This window comes from Lutra lutra, chromosome 3, assembly GCF_902655055.1.
Source record: "Lutra lutra chromosome 3, mLutLut1.2, whole genome shotgun sequence".
NCBI lineage: Eukaryota > Metazoa > Chordata > Mammalia > Carnivora > Mustelidae > Lutra > Lutra lutra.
Window position 1 is genome coordinate 132,205,777 of NC_062280.1, and position 24,711 is coordinate 132,230,487.

General features: G+C 37.2%; 1 protein-coding gene across 13 annotated transcripts in view; it reads left to right on the forward strand.

The window, feature by feature from the left end:
• Window positions 1–24,711, forward strand: part of NBEA (neurobeachin) — a 677,938-nt gene that overhangs the window by 539,221 nt on the left and 114,006 nt on the right. For all 13 annotated transcript variants that reach the window (XM_047723145.1, XM_047723148.1, XM_047723152.1 and 10 more), the window contains 2 exons: window positions 23,861–23,978; window positions 24,306–24,408. In XM_047723145.1, the coding sequence (XP_047579101.1) occupies window positions 23,861–23,978; window positions 24,306–24,408 (221 nt within the window). The remainder of the gene's footprint in view (window positions 1–23,860; window positions 23,979–24,305; window positions 24,409–24,711) is intronic.

Genomic DNA, 24,711 nt, shown 5'->3' on the forward strand with positions numbered 1-24,711 from the left:
AAGTGCCTCCCTTCACCTCCCTTCACCACCACCTGCCTTCTCCCATCCCCTCCCCAAGGTGCCTCCTAGTGTTTCCTGTAAACTCCATTTAGTTGGACTGTCCTCAACCTATGAACTCCATAGATTATTTATTCTGGTTAGAGAAAGTTCTGTATCAAGTTCTGTGTCTTTGGACAGGATTGTCATTTTTAAATTCTTTTATTTCGACCTGGTGTATTACATTGAGTATGACAAACAGCAGACACAATAAAGCTAAATATTTTCCAAGGATAACTCAAATGGCATAATACACCAGCTAGATTTCATTTTTATATTATTAAAAATAACATTAAATAGCATATGTAAATATAAATTATATAATTAAATTTACTGATGGATGTATCATAGAAAACTATAAAACATGTCTCTTCCAAATAAAGTTTCCTTTACACTATGGTAAACAGAACTATAGACATTTATCTAGATGTTCCTCATCAGTATGCAAGGTATTTTGAGGAAGACTACCTGAATGAATGAGTAGGAGGCTTTATCCCAATCATTGAGGTGGACCCATTTTTTTTTTTACAAAGAGAACTAAAATTGATATTATTTATTTATTTGTTTGTTTATTTAAAAGATTTTATTTATTTATTTGACAGAGAGAGACAGCAAGAAAGGGAAAACAAGCAAGGGGAATGGGAGAGGGGAGAAGCAGGCTCCCCATGGATCAGGGAGCCGATGCAGGGCTCAATCCCAGGACCCTGGGATCACGACCTGAGCCAAAGGCAGACGCTTAATGACTGAACCACCCAAATGCCCCTGATGTGATTTGTTTAGAATTATGCCAAGTCACAAAATTTATTAGTGACTCTTTGTTTTTTTTGAAGGTCCTACCATATTTCAGAAAGTATTTAAAACAAATTGATCCTTATCATAAATTAATTACTATCAAAGCTATTAAATGTTACTGCTTAAAACATTTAGTTTCTCTGCTTTATTTGATATACAGTTGTATATCAAATCATCAAATGTTTACAAAGACATATGTGAATGATTAGAGAAGTTGTTCATAAATATTACTATATGAATGAAATAAATGTGAGAAAACTTGCCCATATTTATGGGGAAGTGTCACTGTCTGAGAACTCTGAAGCAGGGCACTTGGGTTCTAGCCTCAGCTCTGCCATTGTTCAGATTTCTTATGAACTGGATGGAAGGAAATCAGCATCCCTGAGTCTTTTCTTCCTCACTGGTAAAATGGGAATGAAAACTTCATCTCTGTGCATTACATGGTGATTCTGTGATGATGAGATAAAGTTGAATATTTGAAAATATTTAGTAAACAGAGATATAGATATAAAAGCATACATTCAATACTTTTAACTTTGTTATGTTAATATTTTACATTATGTTATTATGAAATAGTCAAATAAGTAAAAAAATCAAAGAATAATATAACAAATGCCATGTACCCAACACCCAACTTTAACATATCATAAAACTATGCTGTATTTGCTTCTGATCATTTTTATGAAAGAAATCCTTACAGGTACAAGTTGTACTCTATCGTGGCTTCATTTTCTTTCCTCTTTCCTGGGAATTCCACATTGTTTTATGGATGCATTATAGTAATTTGATCCTGTTCAATTTAGACTTCCTACTCAATTTTCACAGTTGTTCATACATCCAGCAGTTTTACTCCAGGAATAAGTATATCCATTATGATGGCTTTTAACAGGAGGGCAAGCCAATTACACAGATCTCCAGAAATACTATATATAGTCATTGTCAAGAAAACCTATAATCAGACTCTATTTTGCTTGTTTTGTTCCCTTTCTAGATGTTAGTTGATGCCAAGCAAAAATAAAGAACACATTCTTTTAAGTGCATGTACACAGTAATAAAGATAGCTCATTGAAAACATATATTTTCATCTGTATTGGGGGATAGATAAACTAAGAACAGAAGCAATTTCATAACTTGATTAAAGTTGCAATTGTAAGCAAATCTGGATGACAAATATGAATATTTACTGTAATGGGAATAAGGTTAATATTTTAAAACAAGGTTGACAGGAGAAAAATTGTCTTAGTTTGCAAAAAGGAAATTTGTTTCTTTAAGTGAAAATTGAGGTCAGTAGGCCATAGCTCTCTTTGCTCCTACATGACTGAAATGAATTAAATAATGCAGCAATAAAGCAGTACTGAGCAAACTAATGACAAAATTATACTGAGAGCTTGAGTCAAATCATTATATGTTAGAAACATGTATTTTGCATAAGAAAATATGAAATTTTAAATGCATGTCCACTTCACCTCGATTATCTAAGGAGAAAACTAAGTCGTTTTCTCTTGGGTTCATTAAGAATCTCCTGGTCATTTTCTGGGGGCAAGGGTCATAACCATCACTTGGATATATTCCAGTTTTGGTTGCTGTGTTCTGTATACTTACTGTGACTTCAGTGTGATTGGGTTATTATGAAAGACTGTTCTTTATACTATCAAAGCAATATCCAGCCTCATATGCTCTTGAGAAGGAGTATTATTTTGTAGAGGGTAAACCTGATTTTAAATTGTTTACTCTGCTCTGCATTCTCTTAAGTGATGGTAGTAACTTTGTTAATCATGTACGTGTTCTAAGCATGGAGACAGACTCTATATCCACTCTCTAATCTACAACAACCCTTTGAAGCAAACATCATTTTCACTATTTTATAGATGAGGAAATGGGCTCAGAACGGTTATAGAAGTTGACCAAATTGGCCAGGCCAGTAAGTGGCAGTTAACATGTGCCAGCCACCTATTTTCAGTAATATATTTCAAATAGATTACTATGTGATGTGATATTGCTCCCATTCATATTGAATCTTATGATTCATGACTTCAAAAGTGAGGGGGAGTGGGAGTCTACCTTTAGTTAACAGAATGAGTAGTCCTTTAAGCCTGTTCTATGCATTTATGTAGACTGAAACACACACAGAGCGCTGTATTTGGCTCTTTTTGCTCTCAGTGTTAATGCTAGCAGTTACTCTATGGAAAATATGAGTGAAATACCCTAATGAGTATAAGGTATATTTTACTATATAATCATTTATTTACATGTGGGCATATACTGAATGAAGTGTTAACCTATACATATTACATGTAACTTTATTCCAAATACTTCCATGCAAGGCGGACATATTTATATGGTGATCTGCATGCCGCTGAAACAGCCATCTGATTCATGGAAATTATTTAATCAGAGTATGATTTTTTAATTGCAAGTCTTCATGCTTTAGTTCTTTATGTCAGGTTATATAATATAAACACGATCCAAGTTGTAATGTTCTCATTGGGTTGTATTTATTCATAATGGCTCTTTTTTCCCAACATCACAAAAGGCAGAGATGTGTTAGAGCCACCTGAAAATGCCAGTTTTATCCTGTTTCTCTCTTCATATGTATTGGTTCTCAAAACACAAGAAATAAAATCAGCACTACTGCTCCCTGGTGATCTTTATAAGAAAATTCTTTGAACATAAGGGATTATGATATCAATAAACTGAATCAAAAATATTAAATTTCTGATATGATGTAGCTTCTCTATGGACAGAGACAGAGGTGGTCTTATATCCTTTTTTTCTGTGCCCGTATTATCAAAGTAACCTTTATATGTGTTTCTCTCTAATAATGACATTTACACTTTGTTGCATCGATATGAAGTAACAGGGATTGCATGTGTTAGTTAGATTACTTTTAATTGCTGTGTAAAAATGATACATAATTGAAACCAAAAGCATTGTTTCCAGTCCTTTTTTTTTTTTTCCTCAAGTCCATCCTGTCAAGCTGAAAGCATGAAAGTTATTTTCTGGTGGTGTGATTAGATTGGGGCTGGACTCTCCAGCTGGCAGGCCTGTCTATGACTGGCGGCGGCCTGTCCCCAGTGCTTGTCATTTCCTGACATGCCTGACAGGATGGGGACAGCCGCCCCAGACAGGTTCATTAGATGGTGTTTTCTACAGCTGGGCTAAAAATAAATAAATAAATAAAAAGTCTGTGCTTTGTCAAGGCCCAAGCTGTAGGGGCCCTACTTGTTGGTTTAAACCAGGGCCTTGTTTTGACAAATTTTGATCTGTGCGGTTTTTAGATTTTCTGACACATTTTTGTTTCCTTCCCCTTTGGCCCGCACTTTGTGCACTCTGCCTTGTTGCTGCTTCAGAATCCCAACACAGCCTTCCCAAGAGAAAAAGAACCTCAGGTACTGAGGTCTTAAAAGGAAAAACAGTGCAATATTCTATAAAATAGCAATAGTCAACTTATTTCCATGGTGATCTGCACAATGATAGGAAAAACAATCTTAGGACTTGGGATAAGCCAATTACAAGAAAGGTTAAGAGTTTTTCTACTGCCAGAAACATGCCATCTCCGTGAGAACATAGTATCATTACTAGCAGTCTACACTCCCAAATACACTGCTCTTTAGAACTGCCAGAAATTTAAGCAATCTTCATTCTTCGGCTTTTAGGAAGCTGACAGAGTTTTCCGCCTGTGCTGATACGCTTTGATGTCAGGAAGAGAAATTAGAGAAGATTATAGAATACCTGCTAATTAAAACCAGAAATAAATTCCAAAATCAAATTTAGAAATGTATTTCTTTGTCAACGATAAGGACACTTTTAAGGTGAACTGCCTTGGCCAAAATTGGTGCTTGTTTGAAACGTATATGCATGCAGAGTCACGATTTATCATTTTCAACCCCAAATTTAAACTTTTAAAATCTGTAGTCTTGCAGAAGGGAAAAATAATCTTCATCCAAGAAATTCTTCTTTCTGGGTTGTACCTGCAATTAAAAAGTAGATATTGACATCTTTATTTATAAACTTGCTAGCCATAGTCCCTTTACTATCTGTAGTTTCTGATAGCTGCTATCTGTTGGGAGAGGCGTTTGATCTTTAATTTTTAGAAAACAGAACATGCCCAGATAGAAAACATTTGACATCCATGTTCACGTGATCTTAGTGCTACTGTAGTTAACTCTCTATTCATGCAAGATACAAACTGTAATACTGTTTGTATCTCTGTACTTTGTCATTAGTGTAATAAACAGTGTTGCTGAAAAAAAGCAAGCTCCTCATTCACAGAAATCTTAGCCCTTACCTTTCCTTTGTATTGTTAGTTTCTGCTGCTTTAGTTCCCCGTCTCTATGACAACTGTTTAAATTGGGATGGGCAACTGTCATCTGGAGTATTACTGAGAGAAAAGTGTTAGTGAGCACACAGTTCCCATAGATAGAGCATTTCAATATAATCCAATTTTAATTGAGCTCCAGAGACTTTGATGTGCTGCAGAAGGTTGGGAGGGAGCTATTCCAGGGAGAAATTAAAGCAGCCCAGCAAGGCATCACTACTCCAGACTGTCACCATTTTAAGTAAGCATTAGCATCAGACTTAACCTGCCCCTATGGAACATCTCACTTCTTTCTTCAGCTTTTCACTGATTTATTTTGCCATATGTAAAAGCAAAGCACTTTCATCTTTTTATATATGTTTTTACACCCATTTGATTAGGCTTGAAAAGCTTGTACTGGACCTGAGATTCATCTTACGCTGTCTGTTGGACTTTGCTTCAGTGGTTCATAAAAGAAAAAGAAGGTAGAGTAGGGATTAGTTTGAAATTGTCAGCTATCATATATTAAACTTTCTTTTTAATATTACTGTGTAAAACCCTATCTTGGAGCTAAAAAGTTGAAGGTAGTGTAATTTTTATTTAGCTTTGATTTACCATTGAATTTCATTTTAATGCTTAGATGCTTAGGCATTTATTAAAGGCTTGGATTTTTATTTCAAAATGCATTAAAATATCTTTTGCTCGTCACATGAAAAATACCTTTCAGGCAAAGCTGAAAGCAGCCAAACACAGGCACATCAATCCTTCATGAAGAAAGCATGAATTTTTTTTTTTTTAATGAGGAGGAAAATAGATATTTTTCCATGTTTTTTCAAAGATCTTTTAAGTACTTTGAGATATAATGTTGAATATACGTTAGATATTTTATTTATAATAAAAATGACAAAATCACAATGTTAATTAAAATAATTAAACGAACACTGAATATAATGCTTGTGATGATAAAAAGCTTTGTTACAGATACGGTAAATTTGAGGAAGTTATTACCTCTTTATGACAGACCTGAGATTTCTGATCTCTCTCTCTCTCTCTCTCTCTATATATATATATATAGGCACATTTAAAAAAAAATTTTAAATGTATGTTAAGAAATTAAGTAAAATTATGAGAATAATTAGAAATTAGTATATGCATCATCACAGATACCTCTAGATTTTCTTATGTATTTACTGTAAAGCTAACGAAGCATAGGCACCAGGGTCCCTTAGTCCACAGAGCCTGTGAAAGACAAGTTTCTGGGAATTGTGTAGTGGGCTGTTTACTCAACTGTTTTAAGAGGCCTCAAAAGAAAACCACTGTAATGTCCAAGGGTCCAATATTTGTTGTGATTTTTTTTTCTTATTCTAAATAAGTATTCACTTATATAACATACCTAATTTTTTATTTATAACTTTGTGTTCTTTTTCTTTGAAAAAGCATCCTAAATAATGTAAGCTTATTCCATATTTTATTTAATTACTTTATTGAATTAACCCCTTCCTCCCATTGGTGGGCATTTCCCTCCTTTTTTTTTTTTTTTTTGGTATTATAAGCACTACTGCAGTCAAGAATCTAGTACACACTTTGTCTTGCTTTATCTTGCACAGGATAAATTCCTAGCAATGAGATTACTGGGTGAAGGGTGTATATATTTGAAATCTTGATAGCTAATGCCAAAATCTCCTTGATATAAGTTATACTAATTTACATTCCTACCCTCAATATAGTGAGTGACTGTTTTCCCCACAGCAAGCTCAGTATTATTAAACATTTAGATTTTTGTCAATCTCATAGATAAAAATAGTATGTCTATGTCTCCATATAGTTTTAAATCTTCTGTAGGTAAAGTTAATCATGAATTCAGCCAGCAAAGAGCCATTTGTACTATATTTTCTGGGCTTTATCTGTTTGATATTTTTTAAGCAAAATTGTACTGTATCACAATGTCTATAGGAGGCAAGTATTGATAAATAGCACAGTTTGTCTCATGCATGTATTTTTGTGTGTTGGACATCATATGAACCTCTATTATACATTATGAAAATTGCATATATATATATATATATATATATATATATATATGTCCTTTTTTCCCCCAATTTCCCATCTAGATTAATTTGTTATTCCTCTGTGGAATGCCTTCCTACATTTTAGTGGCATTAGTTATAAATGTCAGAATCTTTTAAATTTCCCTATCTACCCAGAAAGAATTTTTCTGCTTTGGCATAAAAACAAAAATTATGAACTGCCTGACATCATTTAAAATATAATATAATTAGGGGCGCCTGTGTGGCTCAGTTGGTTAAGCATCTACCTTCAGCTCAGGTCATAATCTCATATTCGGCTCCCTACTCAGCGGGCAGTCTGCTTCTCCCTCTGGCCTTCCCACCCCCAACTTGTGCTCTTTCTCGCTCACTCTCATTCTGTCTTGAGTAAATAAAATCTTTTAATAAAAATAAAAAATAAATAGTTAAGTATATTAATACATCTGTGTATTTTTACTATATGGAATACTATATCCCACAGGCCATCTTCTTTGCAAAGGAATTTGCCATGTGGATGTCTCTAGTATGCAGTTTTATTTCTTTACTAAGACATGAATATTGGAGAAGCATACAGTAGACGTCCACGGAGCTACACACACTTGCTATGTGCCAGACACAATGCCGAGTGCCAGGGAAAACATTCAGTGTTGATAGAGACTTATAAATAACCTCTGTTTCTGGGGTAAATAATATTAGGTTTACTTATACTATAAGTAAAGAGTGAAACTTTAATAAAAATTAGCTATTTTAATTTATTTATATGCTATTCATGGGCTATCATTTTTTTAAAGTAGTCAAATGTAGATCAAATGTTGATTGTTTTTGTTAACACATCTTATTTGCACAAATTCATGCTTATATGAGTGATGATGAACATAGTGATTGTGTTATCTAGAACCGGACTGAACCTCTTACTTTTCTCATAACACTCGTGGTTTGCCAGTAACCCTAAACCTAGAATGTGGTGGAGAGCACCATTCGCCCAGTTCCTGGAGCCAGAAACTCTTGCAAAGGTTCAGTTTCTTTCATTTCTTTATGTCAGTATTAAACAAAATAAAAACACACAGGTCTTCCTAATTCTAAATATGTTTACTATCTTTCCTTTCCTCTTCCTCTCTTCTGCACCTGCCTTAGATTGGACCTCCTTTACTTCCTATTGGCAGAGTTCAGGTTTCCAGTCTAGTGTCCTTCCAAATCCTTCTTACCACTGCTAGAACAGTCGTTCTAAAATGCAGAGTTAATGCTATACCTGCGCTCCTTTCACTGGTCTTAGTGGCTTCACAGTCCTCGTTAGAGCTACCATTTAATGAGAACTAAGTTGAAAATCAACGTCTCCATGAATCCTTTCTGCTGTAAATGCTCTGGACAGCCTCTTGCCTATAGCAAGGGGACTTCTGGTACTTATACTGGAGACACCTGTTAAGTACAGTAACCTATTTAATGGTGTTTTTTTAGCAACCCAGTGAAATCGAATTATATTAATTAATTATCAAGGCTTTCTACAAAGAGACAGGATGAGCCATGTAAAAGGAGGGGGGAAAAAAGGAGCGACCATCTTTCTCTTGTTCACTAGTGTATTTCCATCACCTAGCATAACATTGGGAACTTAGTAGGTGTGGACTAAGTTGTTCTTTGATAAACAAATGACATGTGGTGGTAACAACCTTGCCTGGGGACAGAGTACTTGCTCATGTTGTTTAAGTGGAACATAAATGGCAAATTCTCAGCAAAAAACAGTATTTGCTGCAAATAGGTTTACAACCAAGGAATATAAAGTAAACGGAAGAAACAAATATAGTCTTGGAGCATTATGGTAATGAAGAATAGACTTTGGGGTGGGGGATACCCAACCCTAGAAGGATAATTTTCATTGCCTATAAAAGTTAGGAGGGCCCTAAAATCTCTTATTACCCCGTAATTACAAATATTTGTGTGAAAGACATTCATGTACAAACAAGGGATGTTTACTGAGCTGTTTACACTTAAATTGAGTTGCATTTCTTGAGTTGCTGTTATTTATCAGGTAATGTAGAGTGGGAGTAAAAATTCCAAAGGAAATTCAGGTGCTGAAATGTCTCTAGCTGAAGCAGTTAAAGATTTTTTTTTTTTTTTTTTAAAGAGTAAACTTCAAACATAGAACACTCAAAGCCATCCAGTAAGGGTTATATTAGAACCAATTCTTGGAAATAGCCAGATTTAGATGAACCAGTGTAAGATGGAGAAGCAGAGTTTGGATCAGAGAATAATGGACACTGGAGAAGGACCTGGGCCAAGACCACGGCAGAGACTCACTCTGTTCACTCCTGACTGAGAGTTTCACGAAGGTCCTGGTGGGGAAGGATTGGGGATTCATTTGTTTGGCACATTTATGTGGTACTTCTTTTGTACCGACCTTTCCCCTGGACACTTTATATGTTATTTCACTTAATACAGCAACCCAGTAAAGTGGACATGATCATTCTTATTTTATGTGAGTGCCAACTGTGTCTCAGTTATGTTAAGGAATGTTCTCGTGTTAACACGACACTGAAGTGGTTACTTCAGCCCTCAGTCGTTCTGTCATCCTCTAGAAAAGTCTAAGTTCTTTCAACTCCAGTCTGGTTATAAAAAAATGATCATAGTCCACCAGACTAAGTGCTAATAAACCACATACGTTTTGGTACATACTGGTCTTGGGAGGAAATTTGTCAAGGGTAACACTAATACTGTGGTAGGCACACACGTGAAAATAACCCCCAGTTGGGACTTCCCAAATGCAGATTCCCTACGTAAAGATTGGGCTTCAGTTTTTTACCGCTTCTTTGAGAGACACTGATTCTAGAAGAGCTCCAGCTTTGAAAAAGAAAAATTCTCATGAACCCTGTGGGTGCACCTATGAGTGCCCAAGAGTACTTGGGTTTTCAAGGGTAAACATACTTAAAAGCTGCACCTGTACGAAAATAGCTTTCAGTTGCAATTATCACTGAAAAAGAAGTCTTTAAAACTTGAAAAATAATTCACATTCATATTGTCTTTCCTGTCCCCGATGAGCCTGGTACCTACCTGACAGATAAAGGATAAAAGTTCGATGTCTTTTGAGGAGATGTTTTTTTGAGCAGTCAGCTTTTAGTACAAGTAGGACTTCATCAGGCAATCAAGGAAGAAAAGCTATTCTAGAGCATATACAAAATATGGAAAAATTTAATGTTTGCATATTTTTAAGAAATTTTAGTACACTTTATTTTTTGGAACTATTTGGGTTTACAGACACTTGAGCAGACAGTACAGTGTTTCTGGTGTGTATGTGTGTGTGTGTGTGTGTATGTGTGTGTGTTATTAGTCTTTTTCCTCTTTCAGATAAAACAGACATGAAGGTTACATCAAGCAGTAAGAATTTGTATCAGAAAATTTTCAGCTGCAAGTAATACATGTCCTAATTCAAATAGCTTTATATGCATGGATGGATGTGTTTGCATCATAAAATAGCAAGTCCTGAATTATACCGGTCTCCAAAATTGATTGACTCAGCTACTTCTATGTGTTTTCAAGAACCCAGGCTCGTTCCCCATCTCCATTCTGTTATCCTTGGTTTATCCTCGTTCTCACATTGATAACAGTGTGGCTCAAATATTTCTCCAAATCAAAGTAAGCCCAGGAATGTTCACAAGATGGAGAGAGTATCTCTTCCATTGGTTTCCTCTTAAGTATAGGGACATTTTTACTAACTTGATCTGCCCCGGGACTGGCCCGGGGTCACTGTGTCCTGACTCAGAAGTGCAAGGAGTTGAAGTCAATAAAACACAATCAGTGTTCTGTTAATCAGGAAAGTGGAAGATGGGGGAAGCAGAAGTAGATTCTGAGTGAGGAAGCAATAACGTCAACTACAGAGTTTATTATAGGAAAGCATGGTAATGTTCAAAAGGGAAATTCTCATCAGGCCTTCTGAGAAACTGGAATTTCATCCAAGTTCCATGACCCAGTTTTTTTAATGTCCTTTCAACCATAGACATCCATTAACATTACAGTGCCAGTTACTCTACATTTTTATTTTTATTGTCACTCCTACAGACTAACTCACTCTAAATAAACCTTTAATTCAGTCATTCAGCAGGTTATTTATTGAGTTTCTACAATGTAACAGGCACTGTGCCAAACAGTAGAGATACAGTAATGGGCAGAAACAAGTGGTCAAAGAGTGGAGAAGAGTACATTAATAAAATATATAATAAATTTGCAAAATTTGTGGTACATGCTATAAAGAACTTCTCTTGTATATGGAACTATGAGAGTATGTCATGGGGGCTGGAGGGAGGTTAACCTAGCAAGAGAAGTCAGCTGAGAAAACAGTAAGTAAAGAAAGGTCGAGGATGAGTAGAAATGAAGTAGGCAAAGAGGGGAGGGGAGATATTTCCAGAGAAGGAAGAATATGAGCATTGGCTCTGTGACAGGAAACAACATGGTATGGAAAAGAGAGAGCTGGAGACAGGAGAGCAAAGTGGTACCAGATGTGTCTGGCATAAGAGATAGTTACATCGACGACTAGGCCCATCTCTTTTGGTCTTGACTTCTGCTTTCTCAGAATTCCTGCTGCTTATGATTTCTGGTGACTGACTGCCTTTTCTGTCTTTTGGCTTCTTCCTGCCTTCCTTTGAGAGTTGTCTTCGGACATCTCACATTCACATCATCAAGAGAAATAATCAATGGTGTCAGCCTGTCAACATTCATGACAGCCTGGTTCTGAGGGACAAACAGGATGCTCACAGCCACGAGCTGTGGCTATCCAACTTAGATAACTACTTTTATATTAGGGGTCCATCCTAGTTCAATCACCACGGCCAGAGTTGTGGGGTCATAGGTAATTAACATGATAAAAGGGAACTTTTCAGGAGGGGTCAACTTTCCATGTCCTGTCCAATATATAATGAATTGGGAATCACTCTGGACTGTCTTAACCTGACTGCTTTTTAATTCATGTAAACCATATAAATTATAACTTTCCTACACATGTGTATTACTAAACATTGATCAACAGAGGCATTTATAAGTAATTACTACTTACTGTTAAATTATTGCTATGTGCTGGGCTCTGTGCTAAGTATGAAAAATACAGAGATGCTTTCAGAATTTTTGCCCTCAATGAGCTCACAGGTTAGCAAGAGACACCAACAAGTAAACCATCAATTGTAGTAACAGTCTGGCAAGTGTCATAGGTGGGTACAGGGTCCTCAGAGGTAGCAGCAGGCTCTTCTAGCTCAATCATTAATAGGAGTTAATCAGAAGAAACAGCATGTACAAGGACACAGAAGCATGACAGAACATGGTACATTTGGGAGCTGAAAAGTGTTCAAGCTGGTTTGGACTTAGGAACCAGGCATAATGCACATAATGGAATTTTTTAACTACTAATTTTTAACTACTAATCATAGTAGTTAACACTTATTAAATATTGTGTACCATAAGTATATATGATTTTTATGTATAAACTCTATTATGATAAAAAATTTAAATAAAATTATTTTAATTTGTTAAAAGATTTCTCTCATAGCATAATTAGATCTCCAGTCAAAAGCAATTCTCCTTTATGTCTACTCTGCAAGTTAAGAATGATTTCACTATTGCAACAATTACTGCAAATACCCCATCTAATCTTGTATCATTTCTGACTGCACCTAGAGCTTGAATGTGAAATATTTGCAAAAAGGGAAAACAATTTGTGCTAACAACTAATAGTATCCACGAAGCAGACTCAACTACCAAAAAGATTCAAAGGAAAAATGTGTAATCCAGAAAACCAAGTGATCTCACATAGAAGAAAGTAAAGCTAAAAAACAGGAGATATGGATATAGATAGATAGATACATAAATCTTTATAGATATAGATATACACACACACATACATATGGCAAGCTATACATATAAGTAGATGTGTGTGTATATATATATATAAAACTAGTTTAAAACTTGCCACCATGCAGAATAATACAGGGGAAGTTAAAATATCCAGTATGTAAAAGAAAGGAAATTCTAGAAGCCAGAAATAAGCTTCTTTCCAAGAGTGTAGAGTTCTCCCTCCCGCTACTCCATTCCTCCCCTTTGTTAAATAACAGCAGAGGGACAAATACAAGATTTTAGAGTTTGCCAAATTTGAGAAAATGAGAAAACACAGCCAAATATATAATAGTTACACATGGGGACATTCATGAGTAGGACAAAAATGAAGCAACCTTGCCAATATCGTTTTTTAATTTCGAGAATTTTACCGTAATTTTGAGCATGTGCATTTGAAGATGAAGTAGGCACAGAGGACTCCAGCTGCAACTCAAAGTTTGCTTGTAAATTAAATTTTCAGTATTTTCTTCAACAAAAACTGATTGAGTTCCTTCCATGTGCAGGTTCTATAAGGAATACAAAATAGAATACAACCTAGTCTCTACCCTCAAGAAGTCTCCGACTATTTAGGGGATGTATGGAATAAAATAAGGAAATTTAAAAGTATTTGCCATGGTATGAGATACTATGGGCCAGGTACAAACAATACTCTTTTTGAAAGAGTTCATGATTTTCTACTAATGACTATAAAATAACGTTCGCATAGATTATTTGGGACTTCGTCTACCCTGTAGCCACAGCAGTGATTTCAAGTGCAAATTTGATCATCTCAGCTCTTTGTTTAACAATAAGGGCTCTTTGTTTCTTGCAGACTGCAAGTTCAACTCTAACATGAATCACATATTTCCCCATGTCCTGGTTCCTTGCCCATCGTTCATTATTCTATTTTTCACCTTTCTCCTCTTTACAGTATGTGTTCCAGACAGCCTGGACCCATTTCCCAAAGCACCATACTTACATACGTGTTGTTCCTTCTGCTCGAGACCCTTTTCTTTCCCCCTCTCCCCACTGTCTGATCCTCCAGCAGACCGTGAATTACGTGAGGTGAAGGATTCCTCTCCTCTTGCTCACCATCAGCTCATGAAGGTCAATCGATACATCTCTGCTCAATGAAAGTCACTGAAAGTAAATAAATTGATACATCATGAGGACAGGCTTGGTAGAAAAGGGCTGGCCTCCTCACCATAGACAGGAAGAGAGGGTAGGAAGAAGCCTTCTGAGAATGGTCACTACCGATGGTGGTAGCTCCATGTCCCAAACAGCTGGGCTTTCTCATGAGAGCTTAGCTCTGTGATTCTGGAGAATTTCTAGGGTACCAGCTGCCACTAAGGAAAAAGAGCTGTGACTTGTCAGCTTAGTACAAGTTTGTTTACTGTGGTCTGGTTTTTCCACTGCCTTGCTGGCAATGTTGTGTGTCTCTGTGTGTCTGTGTCTGATGGGCAGTAATTGTAAGTTAGATTTGTCTAGCACTTCCTGTGTGCCAGGCACTCTACCAAGCATTTTTTAAAAGATTTATTCCGTTGAATTCTCAGGATCACCCTGTGTGGTAAGGTATTATTTCCCCCAAATCTTAAGTAAACTAAAGAATCGAAAAGTAACTAACTTACCTGAGCTCTCACAGCTAGTAAGAAAGACAGACCCTCGGGTGACTTTAAATCTAGGATAGGCAGATATGTGCATTGATGAATTACAACAAAAGCAAGGTTATTAAATAAAAAGCTCTCTATGGACGAGCTGCCTAAATATCCCCCCGTTGGAGAATGTTGCAGTCCTGCAACATATGGATAATAGCTGTGTTTATGAGTATTTAACCTCAGAACTATAGGAGTAATAGGATCTATTGTTTCATTTTCATTGAGAATATATTTTCTGTAATTCCTCATTTTGCCAAATTAATTTCTTCAGCATTTTCGCTTACTTCGGAGTTAAGCCATTTACAGTTTGCCCCATTTTCAATTTTATATTACCAAATTATTTCTTTTCATCAGGAAAAAATTCACAAAAAGATTTGAGTCTGTGATCAATGTTTCAGTCTGTACTAGATACTATCGATTATGCTGCCTGCCCTTGACAGTTTTATTTGATGATTATTTTCATTATTAATTGGGCAAAAGGCTAAAGTGAGGCTAAACTATTTGAAGATTTCTTTATTCTTTATTCTCTTTACTGGTCTATTGCAATTGTCCCTCCCCCCCCTTTTTTTTTCTTACTTATTGTGTAAAAAAAACTCACAGGACTATATACCACCTAATATTGTATGTCAGCTACACTTCAGTATAAAAATCTGCCCTGCACAAGTTTAAGTTTATATCTAAATCTTGTCATAAGTTCCAAACGTTTTTAGAAGATATAATATCCCACATGTTCCAAATAATGCTATTTTAAAGTAAAATGTTGTATCACTGTTTCATGAAGGGGAGATAGCTAATAAGTGACTTCGAAAGGCCAAAGAAGCCTTAAGACTGAAGAAAAAGGCCAACAATTCAGCTTCCTGAGAAATGGTTTCTCAAGGAAGCTTATGGAGAGTGTCCTGGGCAGCCGCAAGAGGACTAGATCTGCAACAGCACAACCCTCTAAGACCTGTTTTTATAGCCCTAGAGGCTGGGAGTACCTGGTGAGGGACCACCCAGGAGGAGAATCTTTAAGAAAGGATGAATACCCAAGTTTTGTAGCAACATGGACGGGACTGGAAGAGATGATGCTGAGTGAAATAAGTCAAGCAGAGAGAGTCAATTATCATATGGTTTCACTTATTTGTGGAGCATAACAAATAGCATGGAGGACAAGGGGAGATGGAGAGGAGAAGGGAGTTGAGGGAAATTGGAAGGGGAGGTGAACCATGAGAGACTATGAACTCTGAAAAACGATCTGAGAATTTTGAAGGGGTGGGTGGGAGGTTGGGGGCACCAGGTGGTGGGTATGGTAGAGGGCACGGATTGCATGGAGCACTGGGTGTGGTGCAAAAATAATGAATACTGTTATGCTGAAAAAATTAAAAATTAATTAAAAAAAAAGAAGAAGAATAGGTGTGTATGTGATAGTCATATCTCCAGTGCAGATCAAGAACGTTATGTCCCTGAGAGGTACTTAAGGGTGTGGTTAAACAAAAAGAATGTGGGTGGGGGGCTGCTCTCAGGAAGGTTTCAGGTCACAGGATGGTCATCCGGGGGCATTTCTCCGAATGGGTTAGTCTGGTTCACATAGTCACTTTTCAGATGGGTTCAGTACAATCAAATCTATCCAATAAACTAGTGATTTGATTACTGTCATCACCCATTTTAAAATACATGAATAATAAGGGGCGCCTGGGTGGCTCAGTCGGTTACAATACATGAATCCTCTTTTTTCAAATGGACATTTTATGTAATTCCTCTTTCTCTTTGAGCTCCTATTTTCATTTGATTCCCTCCCCAAAATTTATCTAAGATATCTTATTCTTGAAAGCCTTTTATTACTTACAATATTATATGAATCTGCAGAAAGTATATACATTTATGAATTAGAGTTTTAATTTTTAAATTTCTAAGATCATAAAATTTTAAATATTTAACACTTATATTCTAGAATAAATTATTATAAATAACATCAGCTTACAACCATAGAAGAACATAAACATATTATGAACTTTGGAAAATAATTATTAAACACAAAAATAAATGCTGTTGGAAATTCATCTCTGATTGAGATGAACGTTTAATATATCCACATGTGGATATCGCTAGGACAATACTAGGATCGATATTACAGCTCCTCCTAGTTTTCTTTTTTGTAGATATGTTAGAAAATCTTGTTCACAGAAATCAATAGGATATTGCAATTTTATTATAGTAGTGTTATAATTTTTTGTACTGCTTCTAAGTTGCATGCTAAAAATCACCCAGTGATCTGTAATCAAAAGTTACTTTTAATTATCTCTCCATTGTCAGCTCCATTAGATCCAACTTCACTCTTTGAAAGTGAATCGAGAAATCATGTGATTTGCAAAAGGATTTTTTAAAACTCTGGTCATTGAGGACATCTGCTTTTCAACCTCTCTGTCAGTATTTTAACTTACCCTTATTCGAGGCTCTTTCCCCCTCAACAGATCTCAGACCTCAGGCAATATACCAGAGAGAGCCTTCTCCACAACATTTTTTTTTTTTTTTAAATAGGAAAGGACAATGGGGAGAAACGATATGAGAAAGAGAACCTGTACTTCCCTGATAGGCTCAGTCTTAGCCAGATAGATTTCAAGAAGTTGAGAATCTGGGGACGCCTGGGTGCCTCAGTAGGTTAAGCATCTGCCTTCGGCTCAGGTCATGATCCCGCTGGGATCCAGCCTGGAGTCAGGCTCCCTGCTCAGCGGGGAGCCTGCTTCTCCCACTGCCTACCCTGGCTTGTGCTCTCTCTCACTCTCTCTCTCAAATAAATAAATAAAATCCAAAAAAAAAATTAATAAATGAGGATTTGGACATTTATTCTGTTAAATCGTGTGTACCTGACTTATCTCTTGGAAGGTTATTGCATTGCCCATTGAGAAGAGGCTGTTCCGTTGTGTTTCTCTGTCAGTCCTTCCATGCATGTCTGATTATTTCTTTTTTTTTTTTTTTAAGATTTTATTTATTTATTTGACAGAGAGAGATCACAAGCAGGCAGAGAGGCAGGCAGAGAGAGAGGAGGAAGCAGGCTCCCTGCTGAGCAGAGAGCCCGATGCGGGGCTCGATCCCAGGACCCTGAGATCATGACCTGAGCCGAAGGCAGCGGCTTAACCCACTGAGCCACCCAGGCGCCCCGCATGTCTGATTATTTCTTATCTCTCCTTCTTCTCCGTGCCTTTAATGAGGAAATAGCATCACCAAGACATTGTGGTGGAAACAGAGGGAGAGTATCAGTTAGAGGTCTCACTGTCACTGCCGCTCCCTACGCCCTCACCCCTTGTGCCCCCACAGCAGTTAGCAGTCCAAGATGATCTTGCGCTCGGTCCGTTGTGGAAAACAAGCTTCCTCCGTCTTGTGATTCGGCTTTACTTCCAGGCTTTAGAATTCTCTCCATTCAGCTGGCGGATGGGAAAAGAACATGCACCATCACATAGGAATGTAAACCTGCAATTATGTATGAACTATTCCATCTTGAATATATCTGTTATAGCCCACATCACTGAACACGTATACGGAATTACGAAAAATAATGGGGACTTGTAACTTTACATCGTACTAAACCCCTTTAATTAAGCTGCAAGTGCCAGTCGGGTAGATATGACGACCTCACGAACGCTGGAAAGGGCATGTCTATCCAGCCTTCCGCAACATTTTCATCAATTCTTAACAGAAAATAAAACCTGCAGCAAAATTTAGGTCTTTTGTATTCAAAAAAGAAAGTATTTGTAATATTTGTTCTAACAGATGTGTTTGATGATTGGAGATCAGCACAGATACCACTAAACAAGTACTTTTTTAGGTTGCACAATATTCGCTGCCTTAAAAGGGGGGAGAAAAGAGAAAACTGATTTGACAGCCGTATACATGTTTCTGACAACATATACATGTCTGATACACATGAGTGCACAGCAACCCGATTTTTCTTCAACAGGATCATCAAATAATCTGTGTTAAGCACACATTTGGGTGAGATGGCTTACAAGGGCTCTCTATTACATTTGTTTTATAAATTGCTTCCTGAGCACCTCAGAGTCTAAGTGAGAAGAGCAGACCTCAGGGTATGAGGCATCATGAACTCTTTCTCCCTTCACTTCTTTTGGATGGTAAGCAGGTGACTCAATCTGGTTCAGTGGTCAGTTAAGAAAAAACCACAAAGTTCCCTAAGATTTGTGATCAAGATCCTCTCATATTCTTGTTTATGACCTATATAACGTCCTAAAAATTACATTTATTCAATTTTCAGAAAATAAAACTGAATTGAGGTAGTTAGTGTCTGTTGATTCGATTTCATAGTACATTAAATAATTTGGAGAAGCAGGCAGGGACAGACCAGATGATACAGGAAGGCTGATTTAGGAAAGAAAACAAAAGCCACAAACCTCAAACAGAGATGAAAGTACATATGTGGTATAGAAAGACATCGGGGGCTATGATGAAGAACTTCAAGAGTTATTATGGCAGGTCCTGAAACTTACGGAACATAATGTAACTAGTAAAAGTATAAATAAAATACAATCAGTTTTATAGTCTGAGGTCATATTTCAGACCTGGGCTTGAGGCCCAAATTTTTATAGAAACGTGCTGTAAACTCAATATGTAACCAACTATAAATGATATTTCTTTACATTTCTGAAATGCATACAAACTGATTAAACCCTTCATCACTTGCCTGAAGTAGTATCTTAACAAGTCATTCTGCCTCCGGTCCCAGAACCTTTTACCACAGCTTCCGCGTACCACACAGCGTTGTGTCATAAAAATCGCACTAGGGTACCCTCTGCTGAGTGTGTGGGCTTTCTCATTGCCCACAAGCTGGGAAGAGCAATGGAGATTGTGGTGTAGTCTAAGGGTGCCCATGGTAATGAAAACTTACCAGAATGCCAGTGTTTTATCTCGATAGTACATCATTGTTTCCATTTTATTTTCCATCCTATCTGTAGGAATTTCATGACAAAAAATTTTGTTGCTTACCAGAAATAAAACTGATGCTCAAGAAGGGTGCCAGGTGATATTCTGTGAATTCTGTGATATTCTGATATTCACCTCAGTACACATTTTTTTTTAAGTGAGAGATGTCAGTGTATAAACTGAAGTCAAAATACTGCAGCCTAAAGAGTTTCCCTAATCCCTCAAGCGTGAAGGACTCCTTTTTGTGAGGGAGCGTGGTCTTTCAGGATGGGGTATAACTGAGTCTAGGGTTCCCCAAGAGTGAAAATTAGACTACCACAGAAGAGAAACCAGTTATCCTATTTTGTTTTTTCGGAACTTAACTAAATCTCATGTCAGGAGAGATGCTTGGTGGGTTCCACCATGAAGATAGTACCTGAGACGTCTGTGGGCCAAACTAGAAAACTTTTCCAGTTCAACCAAGAAGTCGGAAATGCCCACACATTGTAAGATTTCTTTGTGGCCTTCCCCATATTTGTTATCTCTGTCCATTTTTCTTAGTGATTTATTCAACAAACAAATGTTTATGGAGCACCCAGACACCAGGCACTGTTTTAGGCACTAATGTATTGAGCCATAAATGCGACAGACAGAGTCCCGTTCTCTTAAAACTTTCACGTGACAGGGGGAGGACAGAGAAAAAAAATAAAAAATAAAAATAAATAAGTGCTATGCAAAGAATTAAAATAGTGACACAATAGAAGAGACAGTAGAGGTTAGCTGTGGTGATTCCACACTGCTTGCCTGGAAAGGCACCTCACACGAGGGCATATAAAAATGTTTAAATACAGTATTTTAGGAGAGTTTTATCGCATATGCAGTTTTGACGGGAATGAGAAGGGAAAGCAGGAGGTGGTTGGTTATAAAAAAGAAAGAAGAGGACTCTAGGCTCTCGTGGATTTCCTGGCAGGGAATTATGACCAGTTTAGAGCATTATCTTTTATCAGCCTGTCGTTAAGGATTTCAAAAGCTTAAATATAACATAGGTTACTGTAAAATAATTAGGAAGATTTTTTATAAAGTTGTAAGTAGTTATGTATATAAATAATTTTTCTTCCCACAGTCCCTGTGGTAAGGGCTGCACACTTACTCAGATGATCCTGCCCTTACTCAAAATAGCTTTGTACCTTTGGATCTGTCTTTTGGAATTTGCTTCCAAATTCCTGTTTACTAGCTACTAGCAAAATAATTTTCGTTTAGTTTTATTCTCCTTTTACTTTTTGGCTCCAGGCTTTCCTGAGTTCCTCTGACTATCTCAGTTTCCTTTTTTTCTTGCTCCTGAGGGACCCTGAGGACTGTCATGGCCCCAGCTGGAGGAAGAACTGATTGAGTCTATCAGTCTGGATCCATCAGGGGAGGAAAACCACATAGCAACTTAAACAGGGAAAGTGTAAAATGAATAATCATAAATTATACCAGGAGATTAGAGTACAGAGAATGGTTAGTAAGAAACAAAAAGAACTCTAAGGATTCTAAGAAGGGTATTGGAAAGGAGCAGCCTCTACCCTTAGAGCTGTTGCTGAACCCAAGGAAGCAGCCCCCCAGGCCTCCCTGGGGAAGGCGGGGCTGTAGGTCCCTGAAGGATGGAGAAGTCACTCCAGGGCTCTGCTTGGGTACTTGCTGGAGCTCTGCGCTCCAGAACTTTACAGAAATCTACCCTCGAGGGAGTCGTTGAAACTGTCCATGGGAGGGGTTCTCACCAGAGGCACTCTGCTAAAAAATTGCCCAGGGCAGAGGGAAGCACAGGAAAAACCTTCAAATGACTGGGTGCCGTTGGCCATCACCCACTGCAGGGGCCGGGCCCTGGAGAAGCCCCAGGTTCTGCCCGAAGCTGCCGAGTGAGCTCGCCAGCACCAGGATCGAAAACCCCTTTGTCCGCCATGCAGTGTCTCTTCAGTGCCCTTTTAGACAAAGCTTAACATCATGCCAGTTAGCAAAGCAAAAACAAAGGGTACGGATTTATTTTCAGAGAACGAGCAATTAAGGGTGAACGTGGGGCTGGAAAACAATCAAGTGATAACCGGCAAAGTTGGTGAGACCGACTTCGGGGTTACAGGGAGTGCTTCAGGAGTCAGACTAACTCCTGCAGGTTTGCGTGTGTTTGTGAACTACCTGCCTGCTAGAAGTAAAACAATGGAAAGGAATACAGACCAAATATACATCGCATCATTCCCAAAGAGGAAAAGAAGTAAACATGTGAGTGAAGGGTGTGTGTGTATGTGTGTGTGTGTGTGTGTGTGTGTGTGTGTGTGTCTTTTGTCTCCATCCTCCTGGCACAACGGCTTTCCTAGAAAGGTGCCAACACAGCTTTCGTGAAAAGCTCTCTCCTTTTTTCTGAGATGGTACTCATTGTACTGTCTGGGCTTTCAAAAGATCTTAATAGTTACATTTTTTAGCAAAGTAATGGTCATGTGGAAGATTGTTTTTGTTGTTTGGGGTGTTTTATTTGTCTTAAAATTTTCCCTACTTGACAAAAAAATTATCAATCTTGTATCAGTACTCTTGCCATTAAAAAGAAAATTATACTAGTCTGTGAAATTCAAGACTGGAGAACGTTGCACCAAACTAAGAATTTATTGATATAAATTGTGGCAAGTCCCTATAACCCGTTTGTGAAATGTATAGTTTTACATTTAGAAGTCAAAGCAACAGTTGTCGCTTTATGCTCAACCATAAAGATCTATAAACTTATAAACAGGACTTAAATAATAACTAAGGCCATGCACTTAAGGTTCATTGTCTCTGCTTAGACTAACCAATAATAGTAGTATTATCACTGTTTTCCAGATGATGAAAATCAGATGGGGTTAAATAATTTTTCCAAGGTCCTATAACTGCTGCATAGCAGAGCCAAGATTTCAATAGGAGTCTGCCTGGCTCCAAAACATTTCAGGATTTAAATAGATGTCTGACTGCCTCCAAAACTTTCTAGCATCTAGGGAAAGACAAAAACTGAATTAAGGAGTTAGAAAATGGAATTTTCAAAATATGCAGGACTAAATGATCACATTTTTTTTTCTAGAGAAAAGAAATGTAAAAAGGGAATTCATAACTTGTTTGCAAAGCTTAAGGAATATCATGCACATATAATTCAACCAGTTTTGATTTCACGGAAGCAAATGTAAATGTAGTAGATTATATATAGTAATGTAAGTAGAAATGTGTTTTGTATAGTGACTATACATCAGTGTATCAGGAGGGAATACATTTGTTGCATTTTTGACTGCAGTGCCTTTATCGAGTATGGACTTAGCCGCATCGTGTAACAGGAAGTGCAGATGTGGGGGTTGCTGAGCGTTGTTTCACTAACTCAGTATTCAGGCCAACCTCGCTGCAATTCCCTTGGCTTTCCTCTCATGGTTATACAATTGCTGCTACAGTTTCTGCCATTATATCTCCACCCAAGAAAGAAGGGAAAAAGAGTGTGCCAGCTACGAATAACTCATTTGATCAGCTGATACATCCCTAAGTGACTCTGGTTTTGTTCTCATTAGCCAGTTTTGTGTCAAATATCCTCACCTCTAGTTTCAGGGGAATTTGAAGAAAGCATGCCTTCGCCATGATTGGCTTAGACTGTGGATCAGACAGATTGGCCCCAGGACCAAATTCAGGCCCCCCTTGTTGTTATAAATAAAGTTTTATTGGAACACAGCCACACCCATTCATTTATACATTGTCTGTGACTGCTTTCACTCTATAATGGCAAAGTTGAGTAGTTGTGGTAGGGACCATATGGCTTTTAAAATCTAAAAATATTTGCTATTTGTCCTTTTACCAAAAATACTTGCTACCCCTGCCACAGACCAACCATGATCCATTGACTGGCATAGACCACATGGATGCTGGGGCTAACTGAGCTTCCATTAAGCGAGGATGAAGGAACAAAACAAATGTTGGAAAAGAACCAACAGCATATGTCAGGTTACCTCGTCCAACTGATTATATACTAGACGAAAATAGAATATATTTTCTGTTTTAAGTCACAGGGTGACTTTGAACATATAATTTTTCTGCTCCTTCATTTCTTCATGAGGCAACTAAGAAAACTTAGAAAGGTAGAAATTTTGCAAATACTGTAAACAGAATCAAATGATTGACAGTGTTGTGATCTATCATGAATTCAGGAAGGTAATCCCTAATTTACTGACTTTTATACAGTACTGTCTAAGATGTTGTCAGACTAAGTCTTAGACACACATTTTACTGATTGACACTTCCCTTTAAACAATTTATTTTAGGTTCTTGCGTACACTGAAGGACTTCATGGAAAATGGATGTTCAGCGAGATACGAGCTGTATTTTCAAGACGTTATCTTCTACAAAACACTGCTTTGGAAGTATTTATGGCAAACCGAAGTAAGGCCCCTTAAGTATTTGGAAATAAATGTGCTCATATTTGGATGTTATTTATTTACATGGTGTGATACAGTCTTCATTTTTCCCTGCTATATTTCTCTCTTTGATATGCCCTCATTAAAACAAAAATAAAAGTAAAAGTTAATTGGCTTAATTAAAAATGTTAATCCTAGATTTCTCATGGATAAAGTTATACAGAAAGCTGATTTTCCATGAAGATTCATTACCTCTACAAATAAATCATGAGAGGCACTTGAAAATGATTTCTGAAATTGATGGTTAGCTCTCCTGTGGTTTTCTAAATCATGTTTTTTCTTCTTACCACAGCCTCGGTTATGTTTAATTTCCCTGACCAAGCAACAGTAAAAAAAGTTGTCTATAGTTTGCCTCGGGTTGGAGTAGGGACCAGCTATGGTTTGCCACAAGCCAGGTAATTATATCATATTACACGTTATCTGTGGTTCGTTAACATACTTTAATCTCAATATGACAAATATAAATAAGGTTATACCATTATAATTATTTTGAGAACCAAGAAATTTTTCTCTGTAAGCCATTTGTACGGAAAGAGATTTGCTATTTTAAGAATGACAGAATAGTTTGTGTATAGGTCTCTTTAACACATATATACATGAGAAAGCAAAAAAGTTGATTGCATATCATAGCTAGCATATAATTAACACATTTTTGCTTAACATCTTACAAAAAATATGCCAGAAGCTTCATGGTATTT